The following is a 19,550-nucleotide window of genomic DNA, read 5'->3' on the forward strand; positions in this document are numbered from 1 at the left end:
TATTTTTCCCCTCCCCACTTTTCTGTCACACCAATTATATGTATGTTAGATTACATGACCTTGTCCCACAGGTCACTAAAGCATAGTTTTTTTTTGGTTTTTAGCCCAGTCTTTTTTCTCTCTGTGCTTCCTTTTGGACAGTTTCAATTGCCTTGTCTTAATGTTCACTTTTGTTTTCTATTTGGTTGATTAAGCACATCCAATGAAATTTTAATTCCATATATAGAGAGAAAAGTTTTTTTTTTAATCATTCCCACTTCTATTTCCATTATAGTTTTTCCTTTACAACCATAAGCATATTTTAAGAGCCATACATGTTTTCTTCTTTGAATGTCTAGAAAGTTTTGATATTTATGGAAACAAATCTTGACTTTGTTGCCTTCTTTCAAAAATGCTTAATTTTGTCCCAGCAGGCAGTTAACCCACATATGGCTCAGCTGGATCCTCTGAGGCTTGTTTTCATGCTTTGTTAAGTCAGGTGTACACCAGCTTTTACCCTAGGGGCTGGTTTATCTTTATCCCAAGGTGTGACATTTCCGGGGTTTCTACTAAATGGCCCCAAAGTGCTCAATCACGTCTTTGTGCTCTTGCATAAACATCTCCAAGCTCTGATAATTTTTCTGTTTGCAACTCCTAACAATTGTTCATTGCCTGGCCACATGAAATCCCACATAAGAATGCAAAGTTTAGCAGTCAGCTGAAGGCTTAAGTTGATCCCAATGCAGATTTTTAGAGCTTCTTCTCTCCACTGTTCCCTCCTCTCTGATATTCTGCCCCACAATTTGAGGTTCCTCAACCTTCCTAAACTTTAATCTCTTAGTACTCTGTTCAATGAGACCACCGTGCTTTCCTTGGATTCCCCCAACCTATACCAGTCTGGAAAATGCCTCTGGGTTACCAGAAGTTGGAATGGTCAAAAGGTTCACTTCCCTTGCTTCTCTTCTCTCAGGAATCAAACCCCTGCATTGCTTGTTGTACAGTATCTGAAAATAGTGATTTGATACTTTTTTTTTCCTTTTCTAGTTGTTTATGGTGAGAGGACAAAATAGGTGTCAGTTACTTCAACATGGCCAGAAGCACAAATAACATAGATTTATTTTTATTTATTATTTTAAAAAGAATTAGAGGAGTGCCTGGGTGGCTCAGTTGGTTAAGTGTCCAACTCTTGGTTTCACTCAGGTCATGATCTCATGGTTTCTGGGTTCAAGCCTCTCATGAGGCTCTGCACTGACAGTGTGGAGCCTGCTTGAGATTCTCATTCTCTCCCTCTCTCTGCCTCTCCCCAGCTTGTGCTCTCTCTCAAAATAAATAAACTCTAAAAATAAAATAAATAAATAAATAAAATTTAAAAAGTGGTTGTTACTTACTGATATTTTGTTTTACTATTTTCTCATTTAGATAATTATAACTCTCTTACTGGGCAATTCTTCCAAAAAAGCAACTATAAATTCTTTCAGTTTGAAAATGGATTAAGCCAAATTTTGTTAAGTTTCTCTTAAACTACATATAAGCAACTTATCAAAATTATTATTAGCTATGTGTTCCAAAGACATAACTACCAAAATATAAGTAACTAGTAAGCCTACATATTAACCAATACATAATAATAACTAGCAGTTGATTAGTGCTTTTAGTTTATAAATATAATTTATTATTCTTTTTCTTTTCAAAACATCACAAAATGCCATGAGGCAAGTATGTATTATTAGCACCATCTCTATTTTTCTAATGAGCCAACAAGATGAAAGTACTTGCTTGTGGTCACACAGGTAGTAGGTTATATACTGGGACATGAACTGAGGTCTTTGTCAAATCATGCTAACTTACTTTTACTACAATAGCAACCCATCTCTAAGGTAAATTGGATGGTATTTGTAAAAAAAAAACATAATATTTAAAAAGTACTAATAATAACCAGAATGAAGAGGCATTTAAATAAAGTACTCAGCAATATTTAGAAAGATAAAAGTGAGTTTTAGAAACAGAACACATTTGGGGCACCTGGGTGGCTCAGTTGGTTAAGTGTCCAAGTCTTGATTTCAGCTCAGGTCATGATTTACTGGTTCATGAGTTTGAGCCCCACATCAGACTCTATGCTGATGGCGCAGAGCCTGCTTGAGATTCTCTCTCTCCCTCTCTCTCTGCACCTCCTGTGCTCATGCACACTCTCTCTCTCAAAATAAATAAATTTAAAAAGAAAAACAAACAAAAATAGAAATAGAACACATTCGACAGGCTTACTTGTTCCTGTAAGGTATGGTTTTTTTCTTGTAACTGGTTGAGAACAGCAGTCTCTCCTTCACCAGCCTGAATTTTTGCATAAAGATCTTCTCTTTCTTTTTCTAGTAAGGAAATATTTTCTTTACTCTTCTGTAACAAGGCCTCAAGGTTCTGGATCTTCTGGTCCTTATCGCCAATTTGACGTAGTACTTGTTCTAAATCATTCTGTAAAGAAGTAAAAACTACTACCTTAACGATAGAGAACTTAAAAAGTTATTCCTCAAACAGAAAATGACTGATAATACATTGTACAACTCAAATTCTGAGTCTTACGTCTTTTTCTACTCGTTACATTTTAACACAGCAAACTTAAGTAATTAGAACTATGTGTTTAATAATATAAATCTACATTATCAATAGTAAACTAGAATTTAACCCCCCCAAACCTTCAATTAACCACATTCTTACTCTAACACTCTGACCTCATTGCCCAGTACCCTCTTGTTTAATCCATTTCAGACACATGGGACTCTCCTTATTCCTTCATCACACCAGGAACACTCCCACCTCAGGGCCTCTGAACTCACTGTTTCTTCTGTCTAGAATACCTCTCCCACAAGGTCACATGGCTTATTCCCTCTCCTTCAAATGTTTGTTCAAGAGATGCCTGGGTGGCTCAGTTGGTTAAGCATCCAGTTCTTGATCTTGGCTCAGGTCATGATCTCATGATCCATTGGATCAAGTCCCATTGACAGCGCAGAGCCTGCTTGGGATCCTCTCTCTCCCTCTCTCTCTCAGCCCCTCCCTGACTAGTGCACATTCTCTATCAAAAAATAAATAAATAAATAAACTTACAAATAAAAAAATGTTTGTTCAAATGTCACCTACTCAATCAGGCCTATCCTGACCACTACATTTAAAATTGCAGCCTTTCCCAATATTCCTTCTCCTGAATATTTTATTTCTTTCCATTGCACTTATCTTTTGACACAATAAATAATTTATTTACTTTTCATGTTTATCTGCTTCCCTCCACCTCACTAGAATATATGCTCCACAAAGATTAGGATTTTTGTCTGTTTTATTCGTTGATGTATCCAAGACACAAATGTTCTACGATATCTGTTGAATGAACAGAAAAATAAAGGGTTGCACTCTAACACACACATACTCATGAAGGCTCACTTCAATACCCCAAGAGGAATCTTCTATCGATACATCAAGGGATCCCTCTTCTTTTACTTTACCGAGGGTCTTAGTGTTTACTTTTTACTAAGTGTTTACTTAGTCTTTACTTCTTTTACTTTACCGAGGGTCTTAGTGTTACACAGAGCACGGTGTATTAGCCCACATCCAGAACAATGTCCATTAATATTCTGGAGCTATCCGACCCACATTCTTTGGCTCTGCCTCACTTCTCCCCAGAACCAGGTCCTAACAAGCCCTTCCACAAACCTTATACCCCATACCACCTTGCTCGGACAGAGTCAGCAACCACCTGGTACTGGTACTCTCCAAAATTTGCACCAATATTACACTATTTGAGATCACTTTCAAACATGTTTCTCATCTAAGTTTCAATCACAAAATGATGAAAGGCAACCTACCTCTCTGCTCTCATTCTCTACTCCTGCCACTAATGACCCTCTTCTCCACATCCCACTCATCTTCTGGAACCACAGTTCCAGGCCTAAGTTTTGTTTCCAGAACAGTCAGAACTGAAATTTTTAGTTCACCCTTTATAGATGCTGATTCCCCTTCAACACTCTCAGATACGTAAGGACCATTCTGCTGGGCAAGCAGGGGAGGTTGACTTCTTCCTGGTTTTTCACCACCATAACTCTCCCCCTCATGTAAAAGCTTCATGCTGCTTTGGGAAGTATGTCGTTCATTTATTCTAGCTTCTATTCTGTGTTGCTATTATCTATAAATCCCTACCTCATTCACTGAAGACTTGAGACCTGATTTAGTCTTTCTCTCAATCCCAATTTCTGCCAATTTCCTGGGAAATACAAAATACACAAAGAATTAAGAGCACAGCCTCAACAGTCATATCATCTTAATTCCTGGACCTCATTCTATTCACTCACTCCCATGTACGATCTTGTAATCACTTGAAATTGTTCCAGATGAAAAATTTCAACTGTCCTACTCTGTGACCACAACTTCCTGACCATCTTCCAATTTCATGACCTCATTTCTGTTCTTCAATGCAATGCCAAAGAGACACTGACCTCAATTTTCTTCTGACTTATATAGCACATGCCTCATTTCTCTTCCTGAACCTCATACATGGATATGAACTAACTTAACTATCCTCTCAACTATTCAACATTCTCCATTTCCTTTCACCTACAAATTCCCCACACAGCCACCCTAAAAAAGCCCAATCCTAGATCAGTGTTGCAATCTTCTTACTCCACAACTTCATTTCTAAGACCTGTTAGAGCAAAATCATAAACCTTCAGAGATTGGTGCCACTACAAAGTTCTAGATCGCAACCTCCATTATATACTTAAAATCATCTTGTCAATCCTTTCACTTGAGTAAGATTCTTACCCACAAACATTCCCCTCAATAACTATTTAAAAGCTTCAAGGGGCACCTGGGTGGCTCAGTCAGTTAAGCATTCGACTTCAGCTCATGTCATGATCTTGCAGATCGTGAGTTTGAGCCCTGCACTAGACTCTGCACTGGTGGTGTTGAGCCTGCTTGGGATTATCTCTCTCTTTCTCTCTCGTCCCCTTCACCACTTTCACTCTCCTTTTCAAAATAAATAAATAAAATAAAAAATAAAAAAAAAAAAAATAAAATCTTCAATATTCTCTCTAGATTTTTAAATCTCTGCCTGCCTTCCATTCAACTATCTCCAACTTTATCCATTAAAAAAAAAGGGAGGGAGAGGGTATCTTCAGGGATGATGCACCTTGATTTTTCACTCTCTTATCTATAAAGATAGACAACAGACAGATAAATCCATATTTAGTTCCTTTCCTCAAGCTTCAAAGAATATCCTTCAGAGAATAAGTTCAAATTTACCACCACCCACTGTATCAATGACCTCACAGCTTATCAATACCCTATTCCTTCAGTCACCTCTCCTTCAATATCCTCAAATGACTCCTTCTCTCCCAGACTATCCCAGACTATAAACATGTTCAGGTATCTCTTGTTTTCAAAACACTTCGCAGACCAAGCCCCACCCACTACTGTGCAGTCTTTACACAATTCATATTTAAATTTCAAAAGGAATTCAAATTTACTTTTGCAAATCTCTCATTTACTCATCAAAAATCAGCCTTTCATCTCTATCACTTTATTGCAATTATGTTTAGCAAGAATATGTAAGAATATTATATAAGAATCCTTCATGTATATAAGAATATACATTTATAATAAATAATTATAGCTTAATATCATGGACATTTTTCACTTATCATACTTGGCATCCCTATTACACATGCACATTTGAAGCTGCTGATTAATCTGAAATTTTGACTCTCCCCATTCCTTTGGCTTCCACTTGGCAGGTTCTCCTTAATTACGCTGATCATGCTCTTCCTTTGGGGTGCGCTTCCTCCAATCCTCCATCCTGTTAGGTGCTAATGTTTCCCAGAAGTCTTGTGTTACCAGTTGTCTATTCTCCTCATTACACTCCCTCCCTGGCTGATCACATCTATTCTAATAATTCCATTTACCCCATATATACTGTGATGTTTCTCACAGCTTTAAATGAATATATACTATAGGTACCTCAACAACGTCCAATATTGAACTCACAACACTGCCCAATGAAATGGCCATTTGTCTCAGATGCACTTACAAAGTTGATGACACCTCCATTTACCATGTACTCAGTGTTATCACTCTGGAAGTCATTTACTTTCTTTCTCATTCCCTGCAACTATTAAGTCCTACTTTTTTTTTTTTTTACTGCCCAGGTATTATTCATATTTGCCCTATAACATCTTTAACAGTTGTTTGAACTAAGGCCATTATTATTTTTCATCCAAACTACTGCATATATTAGTCTTTTAACTGATCTCCTGCTTCAGAATATTCACTCTGAAATCCACCTTTCACACAACCACAGGAATAACTTATTTAAAAATCAAATCTGGGGGGTGCCTGAGTGGCTCAGTCAGTTAAGTGTCTGACTCTTGTTTTCGGCTCAGGTCATGATCTCACGGTTTGTAAATTTGATCCCCACATAGGGTTCAGTGCTGATGGTGCGGAGCCTGCTTGGGATTCTCTCCCTCTCTTTCTGCCCCTTCCCTACACTCTGTCTCTCTCTTTCTAAATACTTAAAAAACAATAATCAAATCTGGCTATGGCACTTCTCTCATGACGTTGAATACTTTTCTATCTTCAAGGACAAATGTCACACAAGACCTTCTATAAACTCACCCATGTCTAATGCTCTGGTCTCTTCTCCAATCTCAGTTTAGTTCATATCAGCTTCACTATCCTTGCCCTTTTAACTCCTTGATTCGGAGTATAATTTTTACTATCACCATCTTCACAACCCAGGAACATCTGCACATGCTCTGCAACTCAAATTGTCATTTTTAAGAAGTTTCCAATGACTGCTCTTTTCCAGACTGAGTTAGAGAACTGTCCTCTGTGCTACCATAATAATTTTACACACATATATACACCTAGAACGACACTGATTCTACCTCTTTAATTAGTTTTTAGGACTTCTGAAATTTCCATAATGAGACACTTTGCCTGGTCTCTTTGTCATCCTTTTCTTATTCTTCTTCCCCAGGGAATGGGGAATTCAATTTAACCAACTGAAAGTCTGGAATAAGAAACTAAGCATGTTTTGCAGAAGAATGAACCTGGACCACTTTCTTACCCATACACAGAAATAAACGCAAAGTGGATGAAAGACCTAAACGTAAGACAGGAAGCCATCAAAATCCTTGACGAGAAAGCAGGCAAAAACCCCTTTGATCTTGGCCACAGCAACTTCTTACCCAACACATCTCCGGAGGCAAGGGAAACAAAAGGAACAATGAACTACTGGGACCTCATCAAAATAAAAAAGCTTCTGCACAGCAAAGGAAACAATCAGCAAAACTAAAAGGCAAGCGATGGAATGGGAGAAGAAATTTGCAAATGACATATCAGATAAAGGTTAGTATCCAAAATCTATGAAGAACTTATCAAACTCAACACCCAACAAACAAATAATCCAGTGAAGAAATGGGCAAAAGACACAAATAGACACTTCTCCAAAGAAGACATCCAGATGGCCAAGCGACACATGAAAAAATGCTCAACATTACTCACCATCAGGGATATACAAATCAAAACTACAAGGAGATACCACCTTACACCTGTCAGAATGGCTAACATTAACAACTCGGGCAACAACAGATGTTGGCGAGGATATGGAGAAAGAGGATCTCTTTTGCATTGTTGGTGGCAATGCAAGCTGGTGCAGCCACTCTGGAAAACAGTATGGAGGTTCCTCAAAAAACTAAAAATACAACTACCCTACGACTCAGCAATTGCACTACTAGGCATTTATCCACGGGACACAGTTGTGCTGTTTCGAAGGGACACATGCACCCGCATGTTTATAGCACATTATCCACAATAGCCAAAGTATGGAAAGAGCCCAAATGTCCATCGATGGATGAATGGATAAAGAAGAGGTGGTAAATATATATACAATGGAGTACGACTTGGCAATCAAAAAGAATGCAATCTTGCCATTTGCAACTACATGGATGGAACTGGAGGGTATTATGCTAAGTGAAATTAGTCAGAGAAAAACAAAAATCCTATGACTTCAGTCATATGAGGACTTTAAGGGACAAAACATGAACATAAGGGAAGGGAAACAAAAATAATATAAAAACAGGGAGGGGGACAAAACAGAAGAGACTCATAAATATGGAGAACAAACTGAGGGTTACTGGAGGGGTTGTGGGGGGGGGGCGGGCTAAATGGGTAAGGGGCACTAAGGAATCTACTCCTGAAATCATTGTTGCACTATATGCTAATTTGGATGTAAATTTTTAAAAATAAAAAATTAAATAAATAAATAAATGGAAAGAAAGAAAGAAAGAAAGAAAGAAAGAAAGAAAGAAAGAAGCTAAGCATGTTTAATTCAGCCCCTTCCTCTCCCCTCAGTCTAAGAGACAACCTGCCTATAAGAAGTTGAAAACCTGTCATTTCCAGCTTTGTCTGTCATTGGATGAATAAATTTAATTCTGGGGCACACTATAAAAAAGCACACTTGGGGGGCGCCTGGGTGTCCAGGTCGATTAAGCTTCCGACTTCGGCTCAGGTCACGATCTCGCGGTCCGTGAGTTCGAGCCCCGCGTCAGGCTCTGGGCTGATGGCTCGGAGCCTGGAGCCTGTTTCCGATTCTGTGTCTCCCTCTCTCTCTGCCCCTCCCCCGTTCATGCTCTGTCTCTCTCTGTCCCAAAAATAAATAAACATTAAAAAAAAAATTTTTTTTTTTTAATTTTTTTTTTTTAAAAAGAGAGGGAGACACAGAATCGGAAACAGGCTCCAGGCTCCGAGCCATCAGCCCAGAGCCTGACGCGGGGCTCGAACTCACGGACCGCGAGATCGTGACCTGAGCCGAAGTCGGAAGCTTAATCGACCTGGACACCCAGGCGCCCCAAAATTTTTTTTTAAAAAAGCACACTTGGGGCTCCTGGGTGGCTCAGTCAGTTAAGCGTCCAATTTCAGCTCATGATAATCACAGTTCGTGAGTTCAAGCTCCACAACAGGCTCCATGTTGACAGTGCAAAGTCTGCTTGAGATTCTCTCTTTTTCCCTCTCTCTCTGCCCCACCCCCACTTGTGTGCACCTCTCTACCCCTCAAAATAAATGAATAAACTTAAAAAAAAAAAGCCCACGGCTGCAGACCTATGCCAAATTCTCTACCTCAGTCTTACTACTCTATTTCTTTGCTACTCTTTATAGTAAAACTCCTACAGTTATCTACATTCATTGTATCAAACTTCTCTTGCCCCATTTTCTCTTGAACCCCTTACATCAGGCTTCCATTCCTACTTCTCTATCCAAGTTGCTCTTATCAATGTAATCAATGACCTCCATGTTGCCAAATCCAATAGATTCTCAGTCTTCATCTTGCTTGACCTCCATCCTCCTCATTAACCAGGCCAAACTTCTTGAAATCATCCTTGACTTCTCTCTATACATATCCCACATCAATCTATTAGTAAATGTGTCAGCTTCACTTTTAAAATATATGTAGAATCTGACCATTTCCCATTACTTGCACTATTTCTACTCTGATCCAAGCCATATGATCTCTATCTGGATTGCTGTAGTTGTTTCATAGCTAATTTCTTTGCTTATAATCACATGTCCCTACAGTCTACTCTCAATACAGCAGCCAGAGTAATCCCGTGAAATTATAAGTCAGATCATGTTACTCCTTTGCTCAGAACCCTGCAATGATTTCTCATGTCACTCACAGTAAAATCCTCAGAATTATCTATGAGGCTTGACATGTTACTCCTCTGTGATCTCCAGGACTCTGTGACCCTCTAACCCTCTCATGTCTCACACCACTCCAGTCACCAGCTTCCCAATAGTCCTTAGACATGTTCCTGCTTCAAGGCTTTTTAATGTATGGATGTTGTTCTCTCTGAAATTCCACATGCCTCACACTTTCTATTCCTTTGGCTCTTTAATCTTCTCAGAGAGGTCTTCCCTGGCAATCCTATCTCACACTGCAGTCCCACCTACAGCTCCCCAGATAATTTCTAATCTCCGTTCCTTTGTCATCTCCATAGCACTGACTGCCATCTAACACACCACACATTTTGCCTATTTACCTTGGCTATTGTTGGTCCCCCTCACTAAACTCCATGAGAACAGACAGCTTTGTCTATTTCATTTGCTGTCACGTCCATAAAATCACTTCCTTGGCTAAGAGTAGATATTAATACATATTTGTTTACTGAATAAATGAAAGAACAAGTACATGAATACAATAGTTTTATCTCTATCCATCTGACTCCCATCCCACTCTCCAAACTCAGAAGGGAAAGAGACATCTTACTTATAGCCTCCTTTAAATAACTCCAACATTGTTTCTGTTTACACATCATTAGACTACCATTTTCTAGAAGGCAAGCACTTTGTCTTACCCATCTCTATTTTCAGTGCTTACCACAGTGCCTGACATGTAGTACTCAACAACATTCAATGAATTAATGAAAGACTGAAGGAATAAACAAATGTCAAAAGAGGGCACCCTCTTCCCCTCGCTGTAACAAAACGAAAATTTAACTTCTTTCAATCTTCTAAGCTATGCTATAGATTCTGTATAAATTTAACCTAATCACTTATATTTTCTATGCCTACAATTCCAATGTTCCTATGATGGTTCTAAAGCAGGAAAGACATGATCAACAAATACTAAGTTCTACTGTAGAATATACAAAATGTTCTTTTTTACTGGGCTAACTAAATCAGGAAATTTGTACTTGTTTTAATTTTTCAAATAAGGTACTTTTAAAAATAATAAATAATAAGCAGTAATATATTTCATCTACATAATAAAGAAATTTAATAAAATTTAAATATTTTATATAAATAAGTACACTTACAATAGCAAATCTAGTTATAATAATTTTAAAATAGAAAATTTCAACATAGCAACCAAAAGAAAAAGATTTTCTGCTCATCTAGATACTGAAAATTATCAAAACCCTTCAGAGTCAAGTTTTTTGCATTATCCAGTTTTAGTACAACAAAAGAATAATGACCTGGTTAATTCCTGTTTAAAAGGCTAATAATTCAAATAATATTCACCTGAGCTTCTCGAAGTTTTGCTGTAGTGCTTTGCTGAAGGGCTTGTTGTTCTTGATGTTGTTGCTTCGTTTTATCTAATTGATGCTGCAATTCTGTGGAATTTGTTACTTTTTCCTTCAACTTAAAAAAAATGTAGATTGTTAGTTAACAACTTAAAAGCATAATGCTATCATTAGTAAATATCTGGCATTACTTCAATTCTCAAAATTCTCGAGTCTGAGTAAAAACCTAAATTCAAGGGGGCGCTTGGGTGGCTCAGTCAGTTAAACATCCGACTTCGGCTCACACGGTTCATGGGTTCGAGCGCTGCATTGGGCTATGCTGACAGCTCGGAGTCTGGAGCCTACTTCAGATTCTGTGTCTCCCTCTCTCTCTGCTCCTCCCCACTCACACTCTCTCTCTCTCTCTCAAAAAATAAACATTAAAAAAAAAGAAAAAAACCCCTAAATTCAGACAATGTATAAAATCAACTTTAAAAGCAATATCTCATTACTTATAGAATCCTAATCTCATGATTATGAAACTATTCCCTAGGTATTCCTAGGGACTCATCCTAAGAACACAATTCTTTCTCTAGGTTGGCATTTAGTTTATTATTGCTTTTTTCTATACTAATATGATCAAGGAATTAATTACATACAATTTTTTTGTAACAACAATCTAAATCACAGTACCAATATTTGTTTTATTTTTTTCCAAAACAATCATAATTATCGCTTATTGGGAAAAAACAGAATCATCTACCATGTCCAAGATTCTGGGTCTAGAAGAAGATCCTTGCTTGATGAAGCTAGATGTAGTTTGATGCAGCTACAGATTTTAACTCTCATTGTTTGTTCAATTTTAGTATAAAAGACATAATTTAATGATAACTTTAACCAAATAATACTTACCATTTTTAGCAACCACACCTTTAATTAGAATAGCATTCAATCTTATGCTTTAATTGAAAGTGAAAATCCATAAGTGCAAACTCAAGGTTTATATGCACCAAATATGTGTCATTAATGATCCTCACCAACTGTGTTCATTTTTCACTGTTCTATTGGGATGCTGTCCTTCCTGGGTAGGGAGACTCTTCCCTCCCAGCAGCCTATGAAAGGTTCACTCCCAGAATCTTTCTTGCCTAAAGCTAAAAGAATAGTCTTCTTAAACACATTTTAGTTGAGAACTTTAGAGGATATAGTCACAACAAAATGACCCATATATAGTGAATAGGAAGTAGGATGTTTCTAGTGGGGAGAAATAAATGTCACAATTTAAAGTTAAAAAAAATGTCCAATTAAAGCTCCCGACAATAAAAAAATTGAACCATCATGAATATTTAACATGCCTCAAATCTATCAATAAACTTACTAACATAAACTCACTTGAAATGTTAGCTTACCTGTTCTTCTAAACGAGAAAGTTTGAGTTGTAGATCAGCCACCTGTTGTTCTTTATCCATCAACTTTTCACTTGAAAGCTGTCTCTGTTCCTTCAGCCTACCGTGAGCTTCACCTAGTTGGCGCTCTGTCTCCAGAAGTTTGCTATGTAACTTTAAAAAAGAAAAAAAAAAAAAAAGGTTGTATACTACCTATGTACAAACACACACTCATCACTACTGTCTAAACAATGTGTTTTTTTTAAATCTTAATTTTCATATACTTTGGGGGAACCTAAGATCCAGCTGAATTTTAATCGCATAAATTATGATGGATCACATAAAACTGTGATTAAGCATCACAGTTTTGGGGGTTTTTGTTCTCTTAAAAATGTAGTGAACCAAAGGCTCTTTTTTGGACTTAAGTATTACAATCACCTGAGGAACTTAAAATAATAAAATGAAATGTAAAAATCAAGACACTCAGGGGCGCCTGGGGTGACACAGGCGGTTAAGCGTCCAACTTCGGCTCAGGTCATGATCTTGTGGTTTGTGAGTTCAAGCTCTATGTTGGGCTCTGTCATCTCAGAGCCTGGATGGAGACTGCTTCAGATTCTGTGTCTCCCTCTCTGCCCTCCCCAGCTCATGCTCTGTCTGCCATTCAAAAATAAACATTAAAAAAAAATTTTTTTTTTTTTTAAATCAAGACAGTCAAGGCACATACAATACTATTCCACAGTATTTTTTTTTTTTTAATTTCATACTGGTTCTTATTTTATCACAGTTATGAACCACCACAATTAACTTCTTACATTTGGGTATTGAATAGAGCACAAAGCACTCCCAAATCCTCAAATTGGCACATAATTTCTTTTTTTTTTTTAATTTTTATTTTTGAGAGAAAGAGAGAGGGCATGAGTGAAGGAGGGGCAGAAAGAGAAGGGGACAGAGGATCCAAAGCAGGCTCTGCCCTGACAGCAGAGATTGGCAAATAATTTTCTAAATAAAAGAGAATAAAGAATATATATTTTTTTAATATTAGGTGGCCCTCATTCATTAACTTTAAAATTACCACCCAGTTAAAACTAATTGAAAGATTTGCCCAGGAGCTAAGAACCATCACTTTCTCAAATTCTTTATTTTCTCTAATACTACCAGAAATAGCAGTCGGTTTCTCTTAGGAGAGGGGGAGTTCTATCAAAAAAAGAAAAAAAGTTTGTATTAATTTCAGAAGAATTACTGCATAAGTGCTGGAAATATAAAACAAAAATGAGCTGTATGATATTTGAAAAAGTTGCAAGACATTTGGCAAGGCTTATACACTATGAGTGCTCCTCCACACCAGCCTCGTAACACATGCATGTGCCTCACTAAAATTAGAAATTAATAAAAAGCATTCTGTACAACTGTTCTCAATCAAAGCTATTCAGGTTAATGGTGAGAATATTAAGAATCCCTAGCCTTTGTGTCATATTTCTATATATATGCTCTATACTTGCATATTTCTCCATAAAAATTCATAGTTGGCCAGGAAAAAACAGAAAAGTTTTATCAGAAAAGTGGACACCCACTATTTTCTTATGCTGTGAAACACCCTGAGGCTATTAGAATATATTCTATCCTTAATAAGGAAAACCAAAGTCAATTTTTAAAGTAAAACATGTTTCCATCTAACTAAAACAAGAATCAGTACTAGTTAAAGAGAATGCATTTATTTTATCTTTGTCCTTAGCCAGCACCCTGACGTCTCTCTTTTGATTCTTCTTGTTAAAATGCAGTGAATTAGCTCTATAAGGTAAGTACCCAAACTTCCTTCTTATTACAAGAATTAGGCAAAATCCTGATATGTAAAAGGGAGGCCTTCAAAGTAAACTCACATTTCAAGCATCTAATGTGTGTGATCTCTTACAAACAGGCATCACCCATATCTAGTTCTTAAAACTTGTTGAATAGGAATCTCCTGCTGATTAAGAGGTATAAACTTCAGTTATAAAATAAGTCAGAGATGAAAAGTACAGCACAGCAAATAGAGTTAATATTAATATTATAATAACATGGTAGGGTGACAGATGGTGACCACACTCCCCATGGTGAGCATTCAGTAATGTATAAAACTGTCAAATCGCTATGCTATACATGCACCAAAAAAATAATATAAAAGGGTCTCCTGATATCATTGTTAATACACAGATAATCAGACTCTTCCCATATAAATTTAGATTTAGTACATTTGAGCTAAAGCCCAGAAATCCATGTTTTCATCACAAGAATCAGATTATACTGAGTTTCAGGAAACTCTTTAGAAAGGACTTACCAAAAAGTAACACTTCAAAAAGCAGCAGTGTTCAATCTCAACTGCATAGTACAATTACAGGGGAAATGTTTAAATATGACAATGCCTAGGACTATGCCAGCGATCAGAAATTAATAGGACCAGGGGTAAGGCCTTGATAATGGTAATTTTTTAAATCTCCCCAGGTGATTCTAATGTGCAGACAGAATTGAGAACCAACCGAATTAAAGAGAACTATTGCTTTAAAGATTTACTAAAGGGGTGAGATAATACTATAAATAACTTTTTCATTCATTATGGCACAATTCCTGGTAAGTCCCTGATCTTGTATTTAAAAAGAATCTCAGGGGCGCCTGGGTGGCGCAGTCGGTTAAGCGTCCGACTTCAGCCAGGTCACGATCTCGCGGTCCGTGAGTTCGAGCCCCGCGTCGGGCTCTGGGCTGATGGCTCAGAGCCTGGAGCTTGTTTCTGATTCTGTGTCTCCCTCTCTCTCTGCCCCTCCCCCGTTCATGCTCTGTCTCTCTCTGTCCCAAAAATAAATAAACGTTGAAAAAAAAAAAAAAATTTAAAAAGAATCTCAAATCAAGGCTGTCCAATGGTGGGAGTAGGCCAAAATCACTTAAACAATGATGTCTATACTATTTGTATAAACATATTAAAAAAGAAGAGGCTAAATCAAGAGTAAAAATCATATACACTGGAATTATTAATAGAATGGTCTGTTCTAAAGTACATTTTAAGATATATATACAATCTATAATAAATTCACTTTGTAAACCTATAGATAATATATAATTCTTTATTCATTTTACTCCTAACATTTACTATGTGCCAACATTTACTATTCTAAATGTAAATATTAACTAATTTAATCCTTATATATATACAGCCTTATGAAGAAGATTCCACTATTACTTATTAGAGATGAGGAAACTGGGTACAAATTAAATAATGTGCCTGGATCACATGGCTTACAAGCCTTAGAAATGGAACCCAGGCAGCTGGTTTCTAAATCCACTATGCTATTCAAGATGTATGTTAGATAATTTTTTTAAATTAAAATGATGACACCTAAGCTTTCAATTATATAACATCATTATTTGCACATTTGTGGCTACTTAAGAAGTGGTCATAAACCCAAATATGAAGAATACAGGCTGCTGTGTTTTCAGGTCCTTTCATGACAATCACCAGCTATCTATCTTTGTCACCACTGAAATGGGTGCTGAGGATACAATGGAGAGCAAGACAAACCCGATTCATGCCTACACTCTTTAAGGATATGAAAAAAGGTTTAAGGTAAGATTCATGTCCATTCTTCCAATAAATATTTGCTGAAAGCCCTAAGTATAGAGGCCGACAGTATAAAATAAAACAAATTCCTCACATTAAGGAATGTGGGAATTGCATCCAATGGGAATGCCAGACAATATGCAAGTAAAACTAATTATATAATGTAAAGTGTTCTAAAGAAGAATATAGGGGTGCCTGGGTGGCTTAGTCAGTTGAGCGTCCAACTCTTGATTTTGGCTCAGGTCATGATCTCATGGGTTCACAAGATAAAGCCCCATGGTGGGCTTTGCACTGACAGCCCATAGCCTGCTTGGGCTTCTCACTCTCCTCCTGTCTCTGCCCTTCTCCCGCTCACACTCTCTTTCTCAAAATAAATATATAAACTTAAAAAAAAAGGGGGGGACGGAGAAGGAGGAGGAGGAAGAAGAGGAGGAGAATAGATTATGGAGATCACTAGAAGGGAAACTTTAAGAAGGCTAATACAGTGGCCTAGGTGAGTAATGATGGTGGCTTAAATTAAGAGCGGTAGCAGTACAGGGGCACCTGAGTGGCTCAGTCGGTTCAGTGTCTGACTTTAGCTCAGGTCATGATCTCGTGGTTCGTGGGTTTGGACCCTGAGCTGGGCTCTGCACTGACAGTGCAGAGCCTGCTTGGGATGGATTCTGTCTTCCCCTCTCTGCCCCTCCCTCGCTTATGCCCACTCTCTCCCTCTCTCTCCTTCTCTCTCTCAAAATAAATAAACATAAAAAAAAAAAAGAGAGTGGTAGCAGTATAGATGAAGAGAAGAGACAGATTTGAGACATATTTTGAAGGTAGAATGCAAACGGCAGGCTAAAAGAAGATAAATGGTGTCACCTCAAGGTCTTCAGTATGACCTCTTTATTTATTACAGAATTGTGACTAAACCAACTAATCACATGCTCAAGTCTTTGTATAAAAATATGTTTGAGTAGGTTCTCAAATTCCTGATACCCCTCCTCCCACTGACAACCAAATAAAGCCCAAATTCCTCAGCTTGCTATTCAACACCCTACACAATAAGGTTCCAAATGCTCTTTCTAATCACAATAGTCCATTCCTATTACACACACCCTATCTTAAGAGGAAATCAGTGTCCCTTCCTGGTTCTTATAATACTTTGCTGACACTAGTTTCTTCTCACTAATCCTTCTGCCTGGAAGATTCTCCTACCTTCAAACTGCCACTTGTCAATACCTACCCAAAATCATAATTTCATGCACCACCTCTATCTCTCACACAAAGCTTTTCCTGATCACATACTGGATAAAATAATTACACAAATGAAGTGCTATAGGAGAAGAAAACAGAAGAGGAACTCTGCAAAATTCCCATCATATATAGGATCATTTTATTATAATCCTCACATTCTTTGGTACAGGATAGTACTTGCCTTGTCCTCAATAAGATTTACATAATGATTTAAGGTAACTACTGTTTCTTTTTTCAGTTCTCTATCTCCCAACAACTAAAACATAATGTATTTTAGAAACCATAAGTACCCAATTTCTTTATCTGAAATGAACATCAAATATCTAAGTTATCCACTAAAATATTTGCTCATTAACATGCAATGTGCCAGGTAGTGAAGGTAAAAAATGAGTAAGACGTGGTCTGTGCATCCAAAGAGTACAGAGTCCAGTGAAGAAAGACACATAAACTATGATAATATACTGTACTGTGGTAAGTAATGCTTAAGCCATCTCTGGGGGATCAGGGTGGGAGAAGTGGCAATGTACAGGAAAGGATTTCTATAGAAGAGCGACAACTGAAGTAAGCCATGTGGTCATCAAGGAGAAGAGGAACAGGAAAAATATCTCAGGCCAAGAAAGAAGGACTGATGCCATGAAAACAAGTATCACTGCAATATTTAAGTGAAAATAGGTGAATATTATCAAAAAAGTGGCTGAGGACTTTAATGTCTCCCAAATATCCATTCTTCAACTGATTTTTAATGTTATCTATAAGCAATAATAAGAATACAGAACTTAATTTAAGTTAATGGCAAAGTCAAACTTTCATTAATCAAATTACTGATTAATCTGATAGACAATTATTTACTTCTAAAAAGTTATTAGGGCTAATTTGTTTTTTCTTTTAATATATCTAATTTTGAGGCACCTGGGTGGCTCAACTGGTTAAGTGTCCTGCTCTTGGTTTTGGCTCAAGTCATGATCTCACAGTTCGTGGGATCAAGCCCTGAGTCAGGCTCTGTGCTGTTAACACAGCGCCTGCGTGGGATTCTCCTCTCTCTACCACTCCCCCTTCACGTGTGCACACACGTGATAAATAAATATTTATCTCTCAAATAAACTTTAAAATAACTAAAATATCTAATGTTTAAATTATTGATTTAACCATAATTATATTTTAAAAATTTAGTAACAAAACATAAGAATTTTTAAATTAAAGAACAGTCAACGATGTGAATTAATTATAGTAACTAATACATGCGGAGTACCCTGTGCCGGGTACCATCTTAAGCAATTTATAGGTATTAATTCATAAATACTTCACAGCAATACTATATGATGGGTGCTAACATTTTTTTCTCATTAAGGAAAACTGAAATGAAAGGAAATGAGATCTGATTCAGTACTACCGGTTATCAAAATTAAGAGTTAATTTTTCAAATGACTGTTTTTTTTAATGAACAATATTATGATCAAATAACTACCAAGCACACAAGAAACCACAGGAGGAATTCCAATAAATTAAAGTAACATCTCTTACTTGATTAATTTCACTTTGGAGTTGTAACCCGTGCTGCTCTTTCTCTTCTCTCTGTTGTTGTAGCTGTTTAAATTCAGCCTTAAGATGCTGGTACTTGGCCTCTACTTCTGATAATTCTTCCTTGAGCTTCTGCGTAGCTTCCCCCTTTTCACCTAGTTCTGCCTGTATTCTCTGCAGGGAGGTTTCAGATGCAGATAATCTTGACTGAAGCTGCTGACAATCTAGGTCTTTTTGATGAAGGCTTGCTTGTATATTCTTTTTACTCACACATTCTTCGTTATGTTTCTCCTCTAACTGAGTACACTCCAGTTCTTTCTTTCGAAGCTTTTCAGTCAAGTTCTGAAATATCGATGAAACAATTTCCTTTCTTAATATTTCTAATTATTCTAATTATTCAAACTCTCTCTACAACAATACCACTAAAATTAGCCACACTGCAATATAAAAACATTTGGCTGAATATATTCTGGCCAAAATAGGACTAAATTATTACATACTAACTTATTTTATTATTGGCCCACTTGACTAAGCTCTACTAATACAAGGATTACCAACTGAATTTTGACATAAAATGAAACACTAAAATCTACTAGATTCTTTAGGGTATACAACATATTTACACTCTCCCATTTGAGTTAAATAATAAAACTACCTTCTATCACTGAGGTGCCTGGGTAGCTTACTCAGTTAAGTGTCTAACTCTTGACTTTGGCTCAGGTCATGATCTCACAGTTCGTGGGCTTGAGCCCTACAGCAGGCTCTGCACCATCAGCTCAGAGCCTGCTTAGGATTCTCTTTCCCTTTCTTTCTCTGACC

The 19,550-nt window shown here is 37.2% G+C and overlaps 1 protein-coding gene across 5 annotated transcripts in view; it reads right to left on the reverse strand.

Annotated features, from left to right (window-relative positions):
• Positions 1–19,550, reverse strand: part of EEA1 (early endosome antigen 1) — a 114,857-nt gene that overhangs the window by 39,964 nt on the left and 55,343 nt on the right. For all 5 annotated transcript variants that reach the window (XM_043562092.1, XM_043562090.1, XM_043562091.1 and 2 more), the window contains 4 exons: positions 18,735–19,073; positions 12,422–12,571; positions 11,035–11,154; positions 2,242–2,445 (listed from right to left, as the gene is read on the reverse strand). In XM_043562092.1, the coding sequence (XP_043418027.1) occupies positions 2,242–2,445; positions 11,035–11,154; positions 12,422–12,571; positions 18,735–19,073 (813 nt within the window). The remainder of the gene's footprint in view (positions 1–2,241; positions 2,446–11,034; positions 11,155–12,421; positions 12,572–18,734; positions 19,074–19,550) is intronic.

The sequence above is a fragment of the Prionailurus bengalensis genome, chromosome B4, assembly GCF_016509475.1.
Source record: "Prionailurus bengalensis isolate Pbe53 chromosome B4, Fcat_Pben_1.1_paternal_pri, whole genome shotgun sequence".
NCBI classification, from domain to species: domain Eukaryota; kingdom Metazoa; phylum Chordata; class Mammalia; order Carnivora; family Felidae; genus Prionailurus; species Prionailurus bengalensis.